This window comes from Propithecus coquereli, unplaced genomic scaffold (assembly GCF_000956105.1).
Source record: "Propithecus coquereli isolate 6110/MARCELLA unplaced genomic scaffold, Pcoq_1.0 Scaffold1, whole genome shotgun sequence".
NCBI lineage: Eukaryota > Metazoa > Chordata > Mammalia > Primates > Indriidae > Propithecus > Propithecus coquereli.
This window is the reverse complement of record NW_012133857.1, coordinates 15,227,429-15,249,205: the sequence shown is the minus strand read 5'-3', so window position 1 is coordinate 15,249,205 and position 21,777 is coordinate 15,227,429. Positions and strand designations below refer to the sequence as shown.

General features: G+C 36.0%; 1 protein-coding gene across 1 annotated transcript in view; it reads left to right on the top strand.

The window, feature by feature from the left end:
• The window catches only part of PBRM1 (polybromo 1), a 141,902-nt gene that overhangs the window by 23,006 nt on the left and 97,119 nt on the right, over nucleotides 1–21,777 (top strand). The window contains exons 5-11 of the mRNA XM_012661922.1: nucleotides 1,568–1,711; nucleotides 5,099–5,215; nucleotides 9,192–9,260; nucleotides 12,099–12,197; nucleotides 15,286–15,371; nucleotides 16,218–16,313; nucleotides 16,941–17,032. Coding sequence (XP_012517376.1) covers nucleotides 1,568–1,711; nucleotides 5,099–5,215; nucleotides 9,192–9,260; nucleotides 12,099–12,197; nucleotides 15,286–15,371; nucleotides 16,218–16,313; nucleotides 16,941–17,032 — 703 coding nt within the window. The remainder of the gene's footprint in view (nucleotides 1–1,567; nucleotides 1,712–5,098; nucleotides 5,216–9,191; nucleotides 9,261–12,098; nucleotides 12,198–15,285; nucleotides 15,372–16,217; nucleotides 16,314–16,940; nucleotides 17,033–21,777) is intronic.

Here is a 21,777-nt window from a genome sequence, read left to right as displayed (position 1 = left end):
ATAGTGAGACTCTGTCTCAAAAAAAAAAAAAAAAACTAGAGTATTTCAACTCTTTATAGTTTTTGTAGTTACCAATATGTTTGGATATATTCCTGCCATCTAAATTTCTACTTTCTATTTATCTCACTTTATAATGTTTTTATTTTTTTCTCTCTGCCTTCTTTTGGTTTTTGTTTTGTTTCCCTCTTATTCCCTCTAAAATTTGGAAGTTGTAAGATCTATTGATAATCTTTTAGTTCTTCTCCAAGAATCTTTAATATACATAATTAATTTATCAAAGCCAGAAGTTAATCATCATATTAATCCTGCTTCCAAACAATATAAAGACCTTAGAATAATTCAACTCTGCTCACCCTTCTCCTTATTTATAATGCTGATGTTGTGTACTTTAATTCTTTTGTGGCAATTTTCAATCCCATAAAATAATATTATTGTTTTATGTAGTCAGTATTTATTTTTATTACTTTCTTTATTCTTCATTCCTTTATTGCTATTGAGAAGTCATTTGTCTGTGTAGTTGTTCCTTTAAAGGTTATCTGTCTCTTCATTCTGGCTATCTTTAGTATCTTCTTTTTCTTTTTTATATTCTGCAGTTTCCTTGTGATATATTTAGATGTAGATATCTTTTTATTTATAGAATTTGTGAGTTGTAACGCCTCCTAAGTCTTAGATTGGTGTTTCTCATCAGTTCTGGGGAATTTTCAGCCATTGTATCTTCTCATATTGCCTGTGCCCCATTCTCTTTCTTCTCCTTGTAGAACTCTGATTGGATGTTACGTTAGATTTCCCTCAAGTCTCCATTTCTCTTAACCTTTCATATACTTTTGTATCTGTGTTGTTTTTTAGATAATTTTTAGTTCTTCCAGATTTCTTGGTAAAATCTGCTCTTTGTCTCCCGTCCTTATAGCCAAGAATCCTTGGAAAATAAACCTTAGTTTCATCACAAATAAATACCCTCAGGGTGAATATTGGCCGCAGTATTCTGCTTTTTCATCTGGATTACCACTTTTATTCCTTATTTTTATGAACATTCTTACTTTTTATTAGCAGCTCATGGATGCATTTGTAAAGTTTTGTTTTATTTTTTAAACATCGCATCCAACATTGTTTTTACTAGACAGTTTTAGTTCATGCCCACTATACTTCAGGAGTATAAATCTTTAAGATATTAAATAGTTTAAAAATAGAAGTTATGTCAGTACAGTCATTGGCTTCTATCTTTTAGATCAGGTCTTGCCTTTAAATTGTCTTTCTTAGTGCATTAGTGATAATTAGTTTTACTTTAGCAAATCATTGTCTTCTGCCTCAAGTCTTTCTGTAATGAGATAGGACATAAATAAATAATTTGATTTCAGAATGCCTTTAAAACATATACTTAGTTTCTCAGAAGAGGGATTAAGGCCCATATATCTTCTAATCATAAGGATTTAAGCATTTATAATAGATTTTTTTAAAGTTGTATCTTAAAATACTAGTCTCTCCTGGAACCGGATGCTTTAAAAGTAGTAATTGATTTACAGTAAATTACTAAAGTGATATTTTTTCTCTTCTCTTTGCTAATATACAGCCAGATTCCCCTGAATATAAAGCTGCTTGCAAACTCTGGGATTTGTACCTTCGAACAAGAAATGAGTTTGTTCAGAAAGGGGAAGCAGATGACGAAGATGATGATGAAGATGGTCAAGACAATCAAGGCACAGTAACCGAAGGAGTAAGTATGGAGCTGGAACTGGCAATGGATGGGCTGTTTGAAGGTGGATAGGGCCCCTGCCTTTGATGCCCTTTGGGTTGTCGTGGGCAGCTGGACTTCTTGGGCAGTCACATGGGTAACTGGGAGGGTAAATGGACATTCCGCTGGAGAGCTCCAATCCAATTCAAGGGAACCTAGGATGTCCTGGACAGTGTGTGCTACGTGTGGTTGTTTTCATGAATTGTTCTTATATTAATGCATATTTTCTGCTCAGTTTTAAAGAGAATCTTGCTGTTATCAAGAACTAGTTCAGTGTTGCTAGATTTGAGATACCATGTAAGGGTGGGCAGTATTGTGATTAAAAATTGGAGAGTTAGTGGAATTACCTTAGGAATATTTTTGTAGGTTATACTGGTTACTGTTCCTAGAACATGCCAAAATTGTTTTTACTAGAGTTTCAGTCAAGAGTTCATGCTATACTTCAGGAACATAAATCTGAAGTGTGTTCCTGCCTCTGGAATTTTGTAGTTGCTCTTACCACTGCTTAGAATGTGCTTCCTTTGGCCTTTCCTGCGACTGGCTCTTTTTCATTATTCTAACATCAGTTAAAATGGTGTCAACTGAAAGAGGGCTTTTCTTACCACCCTATCTAAATTGTTTGCTTCACGCTCCTCCTCTTCATTCCCCACCCCACCCTACCCCATCATCACATCATTCTGTTCTGTGGTCTTCTGTTTTTATGACTATTTGTGAAATAACTTATTCATTAGTTTATGTGTTTATTTTCTGTCTTCCCCTAAGTGGAATGATAACTCCTCAAAAGATATCTTGTTTGTTTATTCCTGGCATCTATACTATACGTGACCTGTAGGTACTGATAAATATTTGCTGAATGAAAACACATATTTGGAAAGAGAAAAAAAGAATAGTAGAGGGGATCACAACTCTATTCTGCAGCAAAATTGTAAGAAACTGAAAGCGAAGCATTCCACTTTCTTCTATAAGATACCTAGATAGGCCTTTTGCTGAAACACAGAAATAAGCAGTGGTAGGTGAAATTCTCAATTCTTAGCATCTCAAAATATAGTTCCTAGGCACTTTATCAATTTCTTTTAAGAAATTAGTGATTGGAATTAGGTAGAAGGCTATTAACAGTAGAGATTCCCTGGAATTTTACTCTGATATGAATACAGAAGAAGCAACTCAACCTATGCTTTTTGGGGCAGAATATTACTTGCAGAAGCCCCAGGCTTACTGTAAGCCTCCAGGGTTCTAGTCAAAGAATATAAATGCCTACGTTTAGGACTTGGGTATATTGCTTTCTGTAATGCGTAATTGATAAGAAAGTGAGATGATCTTGTACATTCATATTTATACCTCTTAAGTTTCTTTTCAGCCTTAAGGTTCTGATGACAGGAGAGGAATTTTCAAGCTTCTAATTCTTTTTTTTTTTTTTTTTTGATACAGAGTCTCATTCTGTTGCCCGAGCTAGGGTGCCATGGCGTCAGCCTAGCTCACAGCAACTTCAAACTCCTGGGCTCAAGCAATCCTTCTGCCTCAGCCTCCCGAGTAGCTGGGACTACAGGCATGCGCCACCATGCCCGGCTAATTTTTTCTATACATTTTTAGTTGTCCAGCTAATTTCTTTCTATTTTTAGTAGAGATGGGGTCTCGCTCTTGCTCAGGCTGGTCTCAAACTCCTGAGCTCAAATGATACACCCGCCTTGGCCTCCCAGAGTGCTAGGATTACAGGCGTGAGCCACTGCACCCGGCCCCAAGCTTCTAATTCTTAAATCAATAATGATTTCCCAGCTGGCAGCAGTGGCTCATACCTGTAATCCTAGCACTCTGGGAGGCCGAGGTGGGAAGATCACTTGTCAGGAGTTTGAGACCAGTCTGAGCAAGAGCAAGACCCCATCTGTATAAAAAAATATAAAACTTTGCTGGATGTGGTGGTGCACGCCTGTAGTGCCAGCTATGTGGGAAGCTGAGGCAGGAAGATCATTTGAGCCCAGGAGTTTGAGGTTGCGTGCGGTGAGCTAAGATGAAGCTACTGCACTCTAGCCAGGGCAACAGAACAAGACTCTGGCTCAAAAAGAAAAAAAAAAAAAAAAGGATTTCCTTAGAGTTTTCCCAATTGTGGGAATAGGTTGTATGAGTGTATTCATAACACCCTACTTCCTTTGTCACCTGCATCACATTTTCAAAGTAGCTGATTGGGTTGGGCAGAAAGGAATCTTGGCTGTAGAACATCTCTCTTCTTTTTGAAACTAACTTCATGGTACTGTGTTTTAGCCAGGAAGTAAATGACTTAAACGTGGGAATTTTAGTTTACTTTCATCAGCATCGTTTTGTTTTTCTAAGCTTATATGTTAACACTGAGAGACAAGGCTTTAACCTCCGCTAGTTCTCCAAGCTCATGTAGTTAGGGACTCTGACCTAATCACATCTCTTATATATTTAATAGTTATTGGGTGTCTGTTATTGCCAAGCATTGTGCTAAGCCCATGAAGTGTTAGTGCCCTATCTGTGGAATTAATGTTCTACCTTAAAATTGAGACTATACTAAATAAAAAGAGCTTCTGTTGGATTAAGACAAAAATACCAATGCTTTTATGATTTAAGCCAGAAATAATGAATAATCTTCATTTTATATGCACATAACATGGTTTGGACTTGAAGTACCATTTAACATAAGCCTTGACTAAGGCATCCCATTCCTCACTCTAGAAACTTGCTTTGGAGTCAGACCCTCCTTGGCCAAGTACTCTTTGGGGCATATACTTTCCCATGTTGAAACAGTGACTAAGCTAGGTGTAAGCCAGTCAGTCTGAAGAGCAGAAATAGTGTGCATCAATTTATTTAATATCAATCCAGTATTGACATAACTTGAATTCACTTGTGAGACCTAGTAGAGCATCCCATGGTTAACGGTATGTAGTCCCAACTCTACGTTAGTGGTCATCTACCAGAATACCAAGACTTCAGTAGATATAAACAGCAGGCATAGAAATGGCCAGGTGTTATGGGGCATGTTTTCTCTCGCTCAGTTACTCAGACCCTAAAAAGGTATGCATTTCCATCATTTCACACATAAAATGCTTGAACTTTGCTATTACAATGTTTACTGTGGAATAAAGTTCAGTAAAAGGACCTAGTACAAGGGATTCAGTTACAGAAATGGTGAAAGGAACCTCGTTAGTTTCATGTAGGGTATTCTAGGGATACAACCCTATATCCAGCATTTCTATGATATTCTTGAAACTCGTACTTTAAATAAGTACTGCTTAGAAGCTGCTCTTTTGAATTAGATTTACAATTTTAAAAGCTATTTAATATTTAGCACTTATGTATTGATTTCTATCACAAAGTATTTTTTTCTCCCTTCTCACCCCTACCCCCCTCCAGTCTTCTCCAAGCTACCTGAAGGAGATCCTAGAGCAGCTTCTCGAAGCCATAGTTGTAGCCACAAATCCATCAGGACGTCTCGTTAGTGAACTTTTTCAGAAACTGCCTTCTAAAGTGGTAAGTTATGTGATTAAAGACAGGTGAATTAAAGTGTTTGGTTTTTTTAAGTACTTTAAGAATTTTATTAGTTATTAATAAATAAAGTAAGGGGTTAAAAGGAACATGTCAGAGGCAGCCAAGAGATCCTCCTCCTGGCCTCAACAGCAAGTACAAAGGACTTATATGACCAAAAGGTTGTCGATTATTTTTTTAAATTGTTTTTTTTTTCTTTCTTTTCGTTTTTGTTTTTTTGATTGGTAATTCTTTTTTTTTATATTGTGGTAAAATATACATACCATAAAATATACCATCGTAGCCATTTTTAAGTCTGCAGTTCTGTAGAATTAAGTACATTCACATTGTTGTGCAGCCATCACTACCATCCATCTTCAGAACTTTTTAGTCTTACAAAACTGAAATTCCATACCCATTAAACTATGTCCATTTCCTCTTCCCCCAGCTTCTAGAAACCACCATTCTGCTTTCTGTCTCTATGAATTTGCCTATTTTAGATACCTCAAATAAGAGGAATCATACAATATTTGTACTTTTGTGACTGGCTTATTTCTCTTAGTGTATGTTCAGGATTCATCCATATTGTAGTATGTATCAGAATTTCATTCCTTTTTAAAACTGAATAGTATTTTATTGCTTATATATACTACATTTTTGTTTATTTATTTACTTATTTTGAGAGAGTCTCACTCTGTCGCCCAAGCTGGACTCAAACTCCTGGGCTTGAGCGATCCTACTGCCTCAGGCTCCCAAGTAGCTGAGGCTACAGACATGTACCACCACACCCTACTACATATTGTTTATCCACTCATCTGTCAATGGCCATTTAGGTTGTTTCCAAGACTGGTAATTCTTCAGTGATAAAAATAAGCACCTTAACTAAACCTTTTATTTATAAAAGAGAGGAAACTTTGCTCAGGAGACAAGGTGAAAGGAAGATAAATGAATTCTTCCTCCCTTAGTTCTCCTTGATCTCCTGGTGATAGAGAAGAGAGAGAGACAAATTAGATACTCTTCTGCCCCAAAAAGGAAATGGTTTTCTAGACAAGTGAGACCTTTTGACGGTATCAGGGCCCCTTATGGCTTCACACCCAAAGACAATTAACATAGCTATAGGTTTGACTCTCGTTAGCCTATGAAACTGCTAAAATTTCCATGGTCTCAGCATTCTTATATTTTTATATAGGCTATACTTTGAGAAGTACTCCACTATACTACTTAACCTCATTGTCATCATGTACTTGTGTATCTACCTTCTTCCCTACTCCCTGAATTTCCTGAGGACAGCAAATTTACCTTTGTGTCCCTGCCATGTAGTTGGAACCCAGTATGTCATAGATTGCAGGAGGTGCTTATTGACTGATGAGTGGCATGCGGCTTTCCCCATCAGCCATTGACAAAATCAGTCATTTAAAGGTATGTCTTGACTAGTTATAGGACAATTATGACATTAGAAATAAAGTGTATGGTCCGGGCGTGGTGGCTTATGCCTGTAATCCTAACACTTTGGGAGGCCAAAGCGGGCAGATCGTTTGAGCTCAGGAGTTCGAGACCAGCCTGAGCAAGAGCGAGACCCCGTCTTTACTAAAAAAAATAGAAAGAAATTAGCTGGACAACTAAAAATATATAGAAAAAAATTAGCTGGCCATGGTGGTGCATGCCTGTAGTCCCAGCTACTCGGGAGGCTTAGGCAGTAGGATTGCTTGAGCCCAGGAGTTTGAGGTTGCTGTGATCTAGGCTGATGCCATGTCACTCTAGCCTGGGCAACAGTGTGAGATTCTGTCTCAAAAAAGAAAAGAAAAGAAAAGAAATCGTATGACCACTACTGTCCTAAGTGTGGATCTGATTAGAAAGATCTAATGTTTGGTGATATGATTTAAAATTTTAAGAAAAGAAGAAAACAGTATGATGATTCTTCAAAGAATTAAACATAGAATTACCATATGATCCCGCAATTCCTCTTTGGGTATATACTCCAAAGAAGTGAAAGCAAGGTCTTAAAGAGATATTTGTACAGCCATATTCATAGCAGCATTATTCATAATAGCTAAAATATGGGACTCAGGTGTCCATCAGCAGATGAATGGATAAGCAAAATGTGATATATACATACAATGGAATATTATTTGGCCTTAAAAAGGAAAGAAATTCTAACATAAGCTTCAGTGTGGATGAACTCTGAAGATACTATGTTCAGTGAAATGAGCCAGTCACAGAAGGACAAATACCATATGACTTCTCTTACATGAGGTACCTAAAGTAGTCAAAATCTCAGAGACAGAAAGTAGAATGGTGGTTGCCAGGGGCTGGGGGGAATGTGGAGTTATTGTTTAATGTATACAGAGTTTCGTTTTTGCAAGATCAAAAGTTCTGGAAATGGATGGTGATGATAGCTACACAACAGTGTGAATGTACTTAATGCAAAGAGCTGTACACTTAAAAATGGCTAAGATGGTAAATTTCATGTTATATATATTTTACTACAATAAAAAATTATAACAAAAGACATACAATCTTTACTCAAGAGTTACTTTTATTATGCAGGAGATAATCAGTAGTGGTCAAACCACCAAGTGTGATTTGGAGCAATAAAGCATCGCTATGTAGTTCCCCCCATTCCAGGAGGGTCTTCAGGGACATCATACAGGACGAATTGGTTGGGGAAAGCAGGTTTCTGTTGGTCCTTCGGGATGTGACAGTTTGAAAGATAACAAGGATTGAGACCTGGAGGGGCAGGGCAGTTTTGACTTCCTTTATAAGTCCTTCCCAAGCAGGCTGGCTGAGTGGGAGAGGTGGATAGGAAATATGTGGGCCAACAGCTTGGATTACTCTGTGCCCATCCTGGGTGGCCTTGCCATAATTTGTCTTCTGAACTGTCCCTCAAGTAGAAATGGTGAAGAGAAGAGACAAGCGAGGAGAAGCGTTAAGAAATAGTGGTAAACTTAGGGAGCAGATGAAATGAAGCAACATTGAGATCATCCCTTCAGCCCAATAATTGAGTGAAGGCCTTCTTCAGACCAACTTTTGATTTTTAGTTGACTTCAGTTCTTTCCTCCAAGGAACAAAACCTGTAGGAAAGCCTGAGGGCAGTGAATGACTGTAGGTATTAGGAAAGCCTCAAAGATAGTCCTAAACATGTTCAACTTTTTGGGATGAGCTAGTGTTTGATAAATTAGAAATTACTTATAATTTTGCTTCATTTCTTTAACAGAGTTTCATTTCAAAGGTGTTTTGTTTTGAAAAAACTTACTTTGACTGAAATAAGTAGAAGCATTAAGTTAAACATGAAGTTAACATGTTTAACATGTTTAACCTCTCTTCTTGTGATCCGTATGAATGCTTATGTAAATTATAATTATATTGTTTAGATTGCCAAATTAAAAGAGCTTATAACAAGTCCATCAAGAGTATTCTTCCGTTTTATTTCCAGGCATAGACATCTTGAAACCTTAAATTAAAAATTGTATGATTCTGTGAATTTAGATTTTTTTTTTTTTCTTGCCACTGGCAACACCAATAGAATTTTTTAAAACATTAAATTGTTAGCTGGGCTTGGTAGCATGCACCTATAGTCCCAGGAACTCTGGAGGCTGAGGCAGGAGGATCTCTTGAGCCCAGGAGTTCAAGACTACAGTGAACTATGATCACACCACTGCACCCCAGCCTGGTGACAGAGTGAGACCCTGTCTCAAAAGAAAAAAAAAAATTAAATCATAATATGTTAGTTGTATAATGGTAACTATTAAATACCAAGTATAAACTCCTTTAACAGGCTATTGGGTATTTCATGAAGCTTCTTAAAATTAAATACTTTTTATTTCAAATATAACAAACAATATGCTATATAGCTGTGTCTTTAGCCTTGAATCTCACAAAACTGCTCATCTCATTGTTTGAGCAACAGATTGTCAATGTACTTCCTTGTCTTGTTAGCCAAATACCCTCACTTATTGAGCATGCCTGGATTTTTGTCTTCCAGCAATATCCAGACTACTATGCAATAATTAAGGAACCTATAGATCTCAAGACCATTGCCCAGAGGATACAGGTATGATGGTGACCATATGTAACCATATGTGGTTTAGAGAAGATTGGCCTATGGTCTTTCTTAGGGGCTTTTAGAAAATGGAGAAGCCAGATGTCTATAAGGGGTTATTAGCAAATAAAATAAACAGATTACAATCAGTGTTATTGATTATAGCTTTGGATTTCACCTTAGTACAAAAATTAAAACACATTAGTTACAGACATTTCTGATTGTGAAAGGTACATTGGCAATAAAAGCGTTGTTGTTTATTTTTATCTGCTTCCATACAGCTTTAGGATATACTAGAGTAAGTTATCCACAACAGATATTAGAATGTAAGGTCAGTGAACAAAGGTACTACTTTGTTCTCTTCAGCTCTGTCCCCTGTCCCCTCCTCACTATATCCCCAGCAGTAAATAACAGCAACTAACACTCACATAGATTTGCTGTGTACCTAGCACTATTCTAAGTGCCCTCTGTGTATAAGCTAATTAATTCTTACAGCAGCTCCATGAGGTAGATACTGTTACTATTCTCATTTTACAGATTAGACAACTGAGATGTTAAGTAACTTGCCCAAGTCGCCACCTAAGGATTTGAATCAAGACAGTCTGGCTCCAGAGTCTGTGCTCTTAACCCCTACATGTACTCTCTCTCCACAGAGTATGTGCTTGATAAGTAATAATTGAGTGAATGAATGACTAGAGTTTAAAGTTTGATGATCGGTGGTTAAGGAAAGTATAGGGAGAAAGAGGTAAATTATACTAGAAATCTAGTTTTTACAGTGGAACTGATGTGGTTCTTTTCTTAGCTCTTCTTCTTACTAGCTTTGTCACTCTGATTAGGTGACTTGCCTGTTTCCTCTGCTTGTACACTGGGTATAGTGTTGCCACTTTGCAGAGTCAAAGAGGTCAATGACAGTGTATGTAAAGGCATCTGTCATAGCACCTACAGGATGAGGCCCTAGTAAATGTGAATCATTGATTCTCCCAAGGTAAGGCAGCTTTGCTGCTCCCAGGAGATAAGGCAAAAAGGAAAACGTAATGTGTTATGTAGTCTCATTGAAAAATGAGACTGAAAGCAACAGTGATTTGTTGGGAGGGAGAAACTTCCTTGTTTTAAATCTAGGAGAGTTGTGAAGAATGACAATGTAGTAGTTACTAGTACCATGGACACATTTTCACAGAGTGTTAACATACAGATTCCCCAATGTAGCCTCTAGTTTTTAAGGCAAACCCATAACTGCTACTAAGAGTGACTCAAGTCTCCTAAATCCCTAGGGTTTCTAACATCTGTCTTGGGGATAATGTTTTTATGATACTGAAAATCAAATCAGATCTTTAAACGCTTCTATTTGAGCTCCAATTTTCCTTCTCTCTGACTTCTCACCCTATCTTGTCCTTTCTTCCTTCCAAAAATCTCAGAGTCATCTTTTGCCATCACCCTAATGAAGATCCTGTCCTCTTGTATCTGAATTACTGGAATAATCTTTCCTATCTCTGATGAAAAGCTCTCTAGCCCTTTCTACATCTTGCTTCCTGATGCTGGCTTTCTTCCTGCCATTCTGCTGCTCAAAGACTTAAGTCACTTGTTTTCTAATGCCTGCTAAAGCATGTCGCAACTCCTTGTACCAGTTCAACAATAACCAACTCTGACTAACTTAAGCAGAAAAGGAATTTTTGAAAATGATGTTGGATAGCTCATAGAATTGTTGGGAGGGAAGGCTAGGGAACTAGCTCTTAGATAATAGGCAGAACTCAGGGCTGTCATGGCACAGCTGAGATCATGCACAGCCTCATGGTGCCACTGCTGTTAACTACTGTCATTTTTCACTGTGGGCCCCAGATGCTTGCTGCTCCACTGCTGGACTCTCCTCCCCTGCAGGAGTCAGGAATGAATTCCTGCCATCCCTGGCCATTGCAGTAGTGCCTCTAGACCCAAGAGCGAATTAGCCGACCTATGGTTACTTCCCCTTGCTCTGGCTGCTAGGCTTCTGGCAAAGCGACCATTTGCCCACTTTCAACCTCCTTGTGGGAGGTAGGGCCCTCCCTACCTCCTGTGCTGGATTTGCCTCCAGATAAGAAAGATGCGCAGATGTTGAGTAGTCCCACATGGAAAATAGCTACTCTCCTTCACCTGACTTTCTGGATTCTGCCTTGTTTGTCCTTACCTTATCTAAGCACCTGTGCTTATGGCTACTCTTCTCCAACCTCCACTTCACTAAATTTGGTTTCCTCATTTTCTCTAGAACATGTCCTGTTCATTTTTGTGTACTTATCATTAGTCTTGTGTACCTTTTACCTAGAGTGTGTCCCTCTTTCCTTTCCTCTGTAAAGTTAGGCAACTATATGAGTATCCCTGTATTATTTTGGATCGTGTAAGTTTTAAGATGTGAAAGCTCTAGCACATAGTAGGTACTCACAAAACATTAGCCTTTGTGCTGGACTCATTTTATATTTAACCCCAAGTGGTATGTATAACTAGAGGGAGTTTTCCTTCACATTATTAAGTCCACTTTAGTGAATTAGTATTCATGAAGCACTTAGAACTGTGCTTGGCACATAGTAAGCACTATGTGTTTGCTAAATAAAACTTTGATGTTTTAAAAATTGTAAGTTATTTTTATGAAAATAATGTAGCTCTGGTTTTGTTACCTATCTCAGAAACATATTTGCAAATGGGTACAGTAATAATTTATTTAAAAAAATGACTTTACATATTGTTCATATATGTACTTTCCAATAAAGTCTTAGAATATGGTGATAATTTAAAAATACGTGGAGTTTTTTTTTTTTTTTTAAAGGTTATACTGATTAACTCTCATTAAGAGGAACTGCTATATTTTGTTGTTTACTATAGAATGGAAGCTACAAAAGTATTCATGCAATGGCCAAAGATATAGATCTCCTAGCAAAAAATGCCAAAACTTATAATGAGCCTGGTTCTCAAGTATTCAAGGTTAGTTTTTTTGTTGTTACTGTTTTTATTGATAATAGTAAATACTTTAATTTAGGGTCAATAATTTTTATATAACAACTTCGTTGAGATATAATTCACATACCATGCATTTCACCCATCTGAAGTATATAATGTAATGCTTTTTAGTATATTCGGAGTTGTGTAACCGTCACCCCAATCAATTAGCAGTCACTCTTTATTTCCCCCAGCTTCCCCAGCCCTAGGCAACCTCCAGTCTACTTTCTGTCTCTCTATGTTTGCCTATTCTGAACATTTCATATAAATGAAATCATATACTATGTGGTGTGGATTCTTTTGTAACTGGATTCCTTGATAACGGATTCTAGCAGAACGGTTTCAAGAGTCATCCATGTTGTATCCTGTGTCACTACTTCATTCTTTTTATTGCTGAATGATATTTTATTGTATGGATATACCATGTTTTATTTACCCATTCATCGGTAGCTAGATATTTGGTTATTTCCACTTTTTGGCTGTTATGAATAATGCTGCTGTGAGCATTTGCTTGTAAGTTTTTATGTGCACATATATTTTCATTTCTCTTGGGTACCTACCTAGGAATGGAATTGTGAGCTCATATGGTAACTATGTATTTAACTTTCTGAAGAACTGTCAAAACTGTTTTCCAAAGTAGCTGTACATTTTACATTCTACTAGTAATGTACAAGTATTGCAATTTCTCCACATCTTCGTCAACACTTGTTTTCCATTTTTGTTTTTGTTTTTATTATAGCCATCCTAGTGGGTGTGAAGTGGTATGTCATTGTGGTTTGGATTTACATTGCCTTAATAATTAATGATGCTAAACATCTTTTCATGTGCATATTGGCCATTCTTATGTCTTCTTTGGAGAAATGTCTCTTTAGATCTTTTTCTGTTTTTTAGTTAGGTTACTTGTCTTTTATTGTTGAGTTGTAAGAGTTCTTTATATATTCTGGATATTAGACCCTTATCAGGTATATGATTTGTAAATATTTTCTCTCATTCTCTTTTCACTTTTGTGATTGTGTCCATTGACACACAAAAATTTTTAATTTTTATGAAGTCCAGTTTATCTGTTTTTATCTTTGGTTTGCTTATACTTTAGGTGTCATATCAAAGAAACATTGCCTAATCCAAGGTCACAAAGATTTATACCTATGTTTTCTTATAAGAATTTTGTAATTTTAGCTCTTAACATATTTAGATCTTTGATCCAATTTGAATTAATTTTGGATTAGTTAGTAGGTACATGGTAGGTATATATGTGAGGTATGTGTGAGGTAGGAGTCTAAATTCATTCTTTAAATGGGTTATTATCCCAGCTATATGTATTGAAAAGACATTCTTTCCCCATTGAATTGTCTTTACACCCTTGTTGAAAATCAGTTGGCCATAGATGTATGGGTTTATTTCTGGATTCTTGGTTCTATTTCATTTATCTAAATGTCTATCCTTATTCCAGACAAGGTTATTTTTTGATCTATTTTTTGGTTAAATATTGATTTGTTTCCTGCTTTTAAGCTTCATAAATATAGAAAAACAATATGTGTAGTGTAGTACACAATGTAAAATGACTCTATCATTGCTTTGCAATTTCCTCTTAGAAGTTATGTTGTCCTATAAGGAATAGTTACTTGTAGAAATTTATTGAATTAGTCATGTATCATTGGGAATTTAGCAAAGAATGCTCAGAAAATCTTTTGGGGGTAAAATCATTTAGACTTTCTGAATGTTGACTCAAATACTAAAAATTTCTGTTGGTAGTTAATAATAACTTTTATCTTTCATCTTTTAAGACACTTTGAAAATCAGGAATGGACTATGAAATCCTTGTATTCTTAGTCCCTGATAGCACATTTTAACAGTGTATAGTACTAATGTTGTTATAGTTCAGAATTTCACTTTTTTGTTTAACTATTTTCTCTAATGTCAATTTTAAAGAGAATAAAAACTTTTGATTTGGTATATTAGTATGCCATTAATTTAAGTGAGTACATCATCCTAAATTTGTGTGCACAATCTTTAACCTTAGAAGTGCATCATTGTTCCAATTTTTAGGTTGTTGTATACAAGTAGAGTTCATTGTATATAGTTGCCCAGTATACATTTTCAGTTTCACTTTTCATGGTTTGGGGGTCAGAAAATACTAAATGGAAAATTCCAGAAATAAACAATTCATAAGTTTTAAATTGCACACTGTTCCGAATATCATGATGAAACCTCATGGTGTCCAGCTGTGTCCCATCCCGTCCTACACTGTGCCTCTGGGGATGTGAATTATCCCTTTGTTCAGCCTATCTATGCTGTGTACACTACCAGCCCATTAGTCAGTCACTGAGAAGCCATCTCGATTATCAGATCAACTGTTGTGGTGTAGCCGTGCTTATGTTCAAGTTTCTCTTATTGTACTTAATAATGGCTTCACAGCACAAGGGTAGTGATGCTAGCTAGCAATTCGAGATGCCATAAAGTGTCGTCTTTGAGTGAAAAGGTGAAAGTTCTTGACTTAGTAAAAAAGGAAAAGGAATCATATGCTGAAATTGCTAAGATCTGTGGTAAGAACAAATCTCCTATCTGTGAAATTGTGAAGAAGGAAAAAGAAACTTGTGCTAGTTTTGCTGTTGCTGCATCTCAAACTGCAAAAGTAATGGCCACAGTGCATGATGAGTGCTTAGTTAAGATGGAAAAGGAATTCAATTTGTAGGTGGAAGACATGAATAGAAACATGTTTTGAGTTTGGTACTATCTGAGGTTTCTGGCATCCACTGGGGATCTTAGAACATATCTCCCACAGGTAAGGGTGGGGGATGGCTACTGTATTTTACCATTAGATCTTTGTCTATGTATTACTTGACTAATTATGAAAGAGCTAGGAGGCCTTTTAACTTATATTTAATTAGTGACGATCTTATGAGGATGTTTGGGAAGCTTGTTGAAAGGTTAGAGGATGCAGCTTTGTGGATATTGAATGGAAGTCTGCTATAAGTAGAAAGAGTGCCATAGAAGATGCCCACTGCATGAGTGGGGGCATTTTAAACTTTCCTTTTTAATTCCTTTTTTAAGCCAAGTAATTTTATCTTGACAGGATGCAAATTCAATTAAAAAAATATTTTATATGAAAAAGGCAGAAATTGAACATCATGAAATGGCTAAGTCAAGTCTTCGAATAAGGTAGGTTAAAAATGTCTAAAATCCTTATCCCTTTGTAGTTGCTGAATTTTCTAGCTAGTAAAATCAATACGATAGAAAACAAAATTTATGTGACATTCCAAGATTATACTTACGGTTGATAATGTGATTCTGAAAACAACACAGGTAACTCTTACCCAGCCCCTTCATTGCAGCTGAGGGCTTTATTTAAAGAGAAATATTTTTAAGACTTAACACTACTATATACTTTTATTGCTTTATACAAGTATAACTATATATGTATGTAATATATATTTTACATATATATCATACAGCATAAATATATGTGGGGTGTTATGGTATTTGTATACAATATATAGTAGTATATAATCATATTTGCAGTAAGGGTATTTAGCCAGGTATTTAGTCAGATGAAAGTCTCATCCTGGCTTTTCCTTGTACTAGGACTGTGGTTTTGAACAAGTCTTAGTTTCTTCCTACCTGAAATGGGAATGTTGGATGACTACTTTTACAGGTTTCTTTTAGCTCTGACATTTGTTTCAATACCAGGTCCTCTGGTCACTGCAGTGATCATAAGCTGTCTAGATCAGCCCTCGTCTGTTCTCTTCTGCAGAGTCCCCAGGTCCTGGAGCAGAGTCTGCTGCATAGCGGAGGCTCAGAAATACGAGGGCTGTCTGGAAAGTGTCCAGCCATTTTAATATAAAAATACGTATTAACAGTAGCTGGGTACTTTCCCGACAGCCCTCATACTTTAGCTGGCATTTCTGTTTAGAAAAGAAAATGGTTGTCCTTTTTTTTTGTTTGTTTATCCAGTGTTCTGATTTCAGCTATCAAGTTTCTGAGCTTTTTAATCTTTTCTCTGGATAGGACTCCATCGAATTTGGCTACAGCCAGGCTGACAGGTCCTTCACACAGTAAAGGCAGCCTTGGTGAAGAGAGGAATCCTAGTAGCAAGTATTACCGGTGAGAGAAAGAGTGTTTAGTCTGAGAGCTGACCTGTGCTTACGAAGATAGGCATACTAGTGTTTGACTGATAGCTATCTTGAAAGAATATTTTTGGGTATAGTTGGATTATTATGAGAATTTGTTATCAAATGCTTTATTTAAAAGGTTGAGGTGCTATAGTAGACCTACATCACCTCTCAGACAATGCTAAAGCATTGTTTTTCAGGTAGTGTTTAATGTTAGTTATCAATAAAATGTGGGGTTAACTACTCATAGGTTTTATGTTCATAGTAAAATTTGTGTCATTGTAAAATATGAACATCTTAGAATTATCAGCAACTGTGACTGAATTTTTATTTTCCATGAAATAAGGTATAGTGCTGCAATTAAGTAAAAAGCAAATTGCAAGTAGCCTACTCTAGGCTTTCTATCACCACTCCCTCTTTTGTGAAAGAAAAAAAAATTACTTTCTTGGCTAAGATTATGAGGAATATTAAAAAGTACAGAGATAAACTGAGGAGGCAATTGAATTGAAATTGTTTTACTTTGATATTAATGCTTTGTTAACAGTTCCTATTTCCTGTAAAGTAGCCTAATTTTTAAAATGTCTTTTCCTGTCTGCTAATTGCTTGTTTTTCTTTGTAGTAATAAAAGAGCAGTCCAGGGGGGTCGTTTATCAGCAATTACCATGGCACTTCAGTATGGCTCAGAAAGTGAAGAGGATGCTGCTTTAGCTGGTAGGCATTAGGTTGTGACTAGTTACATGCCTTCTCAATGGATTCTTTTGGCTAAGGGAAGTTAGAGTGACTTTGGTCCAGCCTGGAGTCTCTTGGATTTGGAGTACATGCTATTATTTTGTATCATTTGATTATACTCTGGTTAGCAAACTTACCAAAGCTTATTGCTTTATTTTGTGTTAAAGCTCATATCTGGGTAGATAAATACTTCTGCAAAAACAAGCAATAACCTAGCAGATCCTGGTTTAAAACCTATAATGATAAATAATACTAGTGAAACCATTAGGAAATCTTAAAGAGAAATCTGTATCATGTTAGATTTTCAGACTGTTGGCTTATATTTTCAGTAGACTACAATTTCTTCTTGGCTAGAGTTTATGATTTAAAGATATAAATTATAATCAGAGCAGTGTGGTAAATGGTTATTTAAACAAGTCCAACAAAGAATATTGGGCACTAGAAATCAATGTAAGAGAATACAATTTGTTAATAAATAGGAACCTGAAGGATAGCAGTTGATTTCATTGTCTTTCTTTTAAGTGTAAATATTTTTACTTTACTGCACATATTTTTGTGTAGAGGTAAAATTTGTTTCATTAAATTATTCCAGCATAACTTTCAATTTTATAATCAAATATGACACACCAGATTTCTCTAGTTGTATCTTATTTTTGAATTGAATTATTAAAATAATTATTTTTGAAGTATTTTTAAGTCTATAGAAATTTGATAATCACTATGGACTATTAGGAATAAATTTAAGTTTTTGACACACTTACCTACAGAATTATTCAGTGGATTTTTTTTTGTTTGTTTTTACTTGGGCCTGGTCTTACCAAAACTGAAAGAAAATTTATCTTTTTGAGGCCGGGCATGGTGGCTCACACCTGTAATCTTAGCGCTGTAGGAGAATTGCTTGAGCTCAGGAGTTCAAAACCAACTTGAGTGAGGGTGAGACCCTGTCTCTATTTAAAATAGAAAAATAAGCTGGGCATCTGTAGTCGCAGCAACTTGGGAGGCTGAGGCAGGAAGATCACTTGAGCCCAGGAGTTGGAGGTTGCAGTGAGCTATGACAATGCCACCGTACTCTAGCTGGGGTGCCAGAGTGAGACTCTGTGTCCACACACACAAAAAAAATTTATCTTTTTTTTTTTTTATTTTTATTTCAGCATATTACAGGTGTACAAATGGTTAGGTTATATGTATTGCTTTTGCCCCACCCAAGTCAGAGCTTCAAGTGTGTCCATCCCCCAGACAGTGCGCACCGCACCCATTGGGTGTGAATATACCCATCCCTTCCACCTCCCTCCCACCTGCCCGACACCCAGTGAATGTTACTACTATGTGTGGACGTAAATGTTGATCAGTTAATACCAATTTGATAGTGAGTACATGTGGTGCTTGTTTTTCCATTTTTATGATAACTTCACTTAGTAGAATGGGCTCCAGCTCTGTCTGGGATAATACAAGAGGTGCTAGATTACCATTGTTTTTTTGTGGCTGAGTAGTACTCCATGGTACACATATACCACATTTTATTAATCCACTCATGTATTGTTAGCTTTGTTTTTCACAGATTGTAAAAGTGACACACATTTTATGTTTAGATTTTCTCCTAATTTTATTACTTCATTAGCTTTATGGTATCATAACAAATTAAAGGAAAACCATACCATTTATAAGATTCTTAAAAACCATTTATTGCATATTTTTTATCTAATAGTACATTTGTGACAGGAGGATTCTTATGTAGTTAACTCAGCTGTAAGAAAACAAAGTAGATGCCAACCAACTTTGTTTGTAGTAGATCCCTCAGGCTGTCATTCAGAACCTGTTTATTTTGTAATTTAGTCAAGATTCTAATGTATTTTGCTTTCTCCTTTCTGCCCTTGGAAACAACTTAGGGATAGGTACAGTGAAAATAGCAAAGAAGGGAAAACTGGTGATGTTAGAGCAACAGGGAAAAGCCCGTAGACAGCAGGAATAAGAATTCAAAAGATGTCACCTGGCTTTTTAAGGCGATTCATTTTAGAGGTAAACTACACTGTGCAGCTGAGGCCCTGGTGGGTAAGTGGAGGAAGATGGAGCACCTAGTGGCAGTCACTATAAGAATAGACATATAGAGTGGGGGATAGAATAAGAAAAACAGATAAAACCTTCAGTCCTTACTCCACCAACAAAAATAAGACAAGGCAACAAAACAAACAGAAAAGGTGGGAGAGGTAGAAAACATAAAGATGAGGGAAACAAGCCTAAAAATTATGTTAGAAATTAGATCAGTATTAATGGCCTAAATTTGCCAATTAAAACAGTTTCAGATTGGATTTTTAAAAAATTAGGTTATATACTGGTTACAAGAGACATATCTTAAATATAAAAAATAGGAAAGTTGAATGTAAAAGGATGGAAAAAAGATATACCAAGCAAATAACCAAAGAGTAACTACACTGACTTCCAACAAGATGGACTTCCAAACAGAGATCATTACAAAAATAAAAAGGATTCATGTCATAATGGTAAAAGGTTTATTTCATCAGGAAGATAAATTCTAAAAGAGCTCAAAATATGTAAAACAAGCAGATGGAACTTTATCGAGAAATTGAAAACACTACACTTTGAGTGGGAGCCCCCTTCCCTCAATTGTTAGATAAGCAGACAGAATACCAGTGAAGACTGAGGTTTGAACACATTTCTTCATAAGCATGTTTCCTATTGCGCTGACACAAATTACCACAGACTTAGTGGCTTAAAACAATGCAAATTTACTCTTTTACAGTTCAGGAGGTCAGAAGTCTAAAATCAAGGTGTCAGCAGGCTAATAATGTTCCTTCTCCATGTTCTGGGGAAGAATCTGTTTCCTTACCTTTTCTAGCTTCTAGAAGCTACCTGTATTCCTTGGCTCCTGGCCCCTTCCTCCATCTTCAAAACACAGCACTCTAACCTCTGAATCTGTTAGTCCATCTTCCCTCCTTGAACTTCTTTCCTCCCTCCCTCTTATAAGGACCCTTGTGATGACATTTGGTGCCCACCCACATGATCCAGAGATTAATTCAGATTAATCTCCCCATGTCAATATTTTTGACTTAATCACATCTGACAAGTCCCTTTTGCCATATAAGGTAGCATTCACAGGTTCTGTGGATTAAGGACATGAATATGTTTTCATGGTCCTTATTCCACCTACCACAGTTTGATATAATATACATATATTCTGTAATTAGAGTACATATTCTTCCCAGGCTCCCATTTATAAAAACTGACCATGCACTTAGGCTTAAAAACAAATTTCAACAAATGTGAATGATTATTATACAGACCATGTTTCTGACCACATTACAGCTAAGATATCAACTAATAATAAGTAAAAAGTTATTCTGTTAAAACTCTTAATTTATTAAGCAAGTCTGATATTATCAAGAAAGAAACAGAAGGCACAAGTCATACTGGGGGGAAAGAAGGAACATACAGAAATTAAAAAGAGAATGTATGAATAGTTTTATGCAGATAAATTTTAAAATTTAGATGAACAAATTCCTAGAAAATAAGAAATGCCTAAAACTGATTCAAGAATAAAAAGGCTGATTAGTCAATAGAATCATTAAAAAAATTAAATTGCCAGTTAAAAATCTCCCTATATAGAAAATAGTAGGCCAAAAATTTGAGAATTTTGTAGAAACTCCTGCAGAGTAGATAAGTAGCTCTCGAGTTCATTCTGTGAATCTAATATAACCTAGATATCAAAATTAAAGAAAATATAAGTACAGTGTATTTAGCAGTATATAGAAAAGATACTATATGATGATACAGTTGGGTTTATTCGAGGAATACTAGGTCGGTTCAACATTAGAAAACACTAAAAAGTAGTATTCACCGCATTAACAGATTAAAGGAGTAAAACCATGATTGACTCAGCAAATGCATTTGATAAATGCTTCAGTTCCCGTTCATGATAAAAATTCTTAGCAACCTGGAAATAGGAGATCTTTCCTAACTTGATAAAGAGTTATCTCCATTTTTAATGGAGAAGAGTTAGCACTATTCTCTTTACCAACAGAAACAAGGTAAGAATGCTGTTACCTCATTAATCAAAGTACTACCCAGCCTACAGTGACAACAATGAAAGTACAGGATCAGAAAAGAAGAAAGATGTATAAGAATTACAGTTGATAGGTTGTGTTTTGGTTTTGTACTCAAAAGACTCTATAGATAAATTATTAAACTAATAATAATAAGGTGCTAGATTATAAGATCATTGTACAAAAATCCATTTCGTTTCTGGAAATGGCCACAAAAAGAAAATGTAATTTTAAAAAAGATAATAGTTTGCAGTAGCAACAAAATATGTATCTAGGTACATATCCAACAAAAGATGTGTGAGCTCTTCATGAAAAAGATCAGAGATAGTGGAGTCAGAAGAGACTGCTTTCAAATCCTTATCTGTTTCTAGCTCCATGCCTGTGGATCCAAGTCCCCTCTGGCTACTTTATAGGGTGACTGATCTTATGTAAATTATTAACCTTGTATGCCCAGTTTTCTCATTTGAGAAAGAAATAACAATACCTATCTTGTGTGGTGGTGTTAGGATTAACTGACTGGTAATTATGAAGCTCTTAACACATATCTAAATACTTAATAAATGATTATTGTTCCTACCTGGGATACATAGTAATTATGGTTATTCTGATCCACCAAGAAGAATTTAAATTATGATCCTGATACACTGTCTATGAATTCAGGGAAATGAG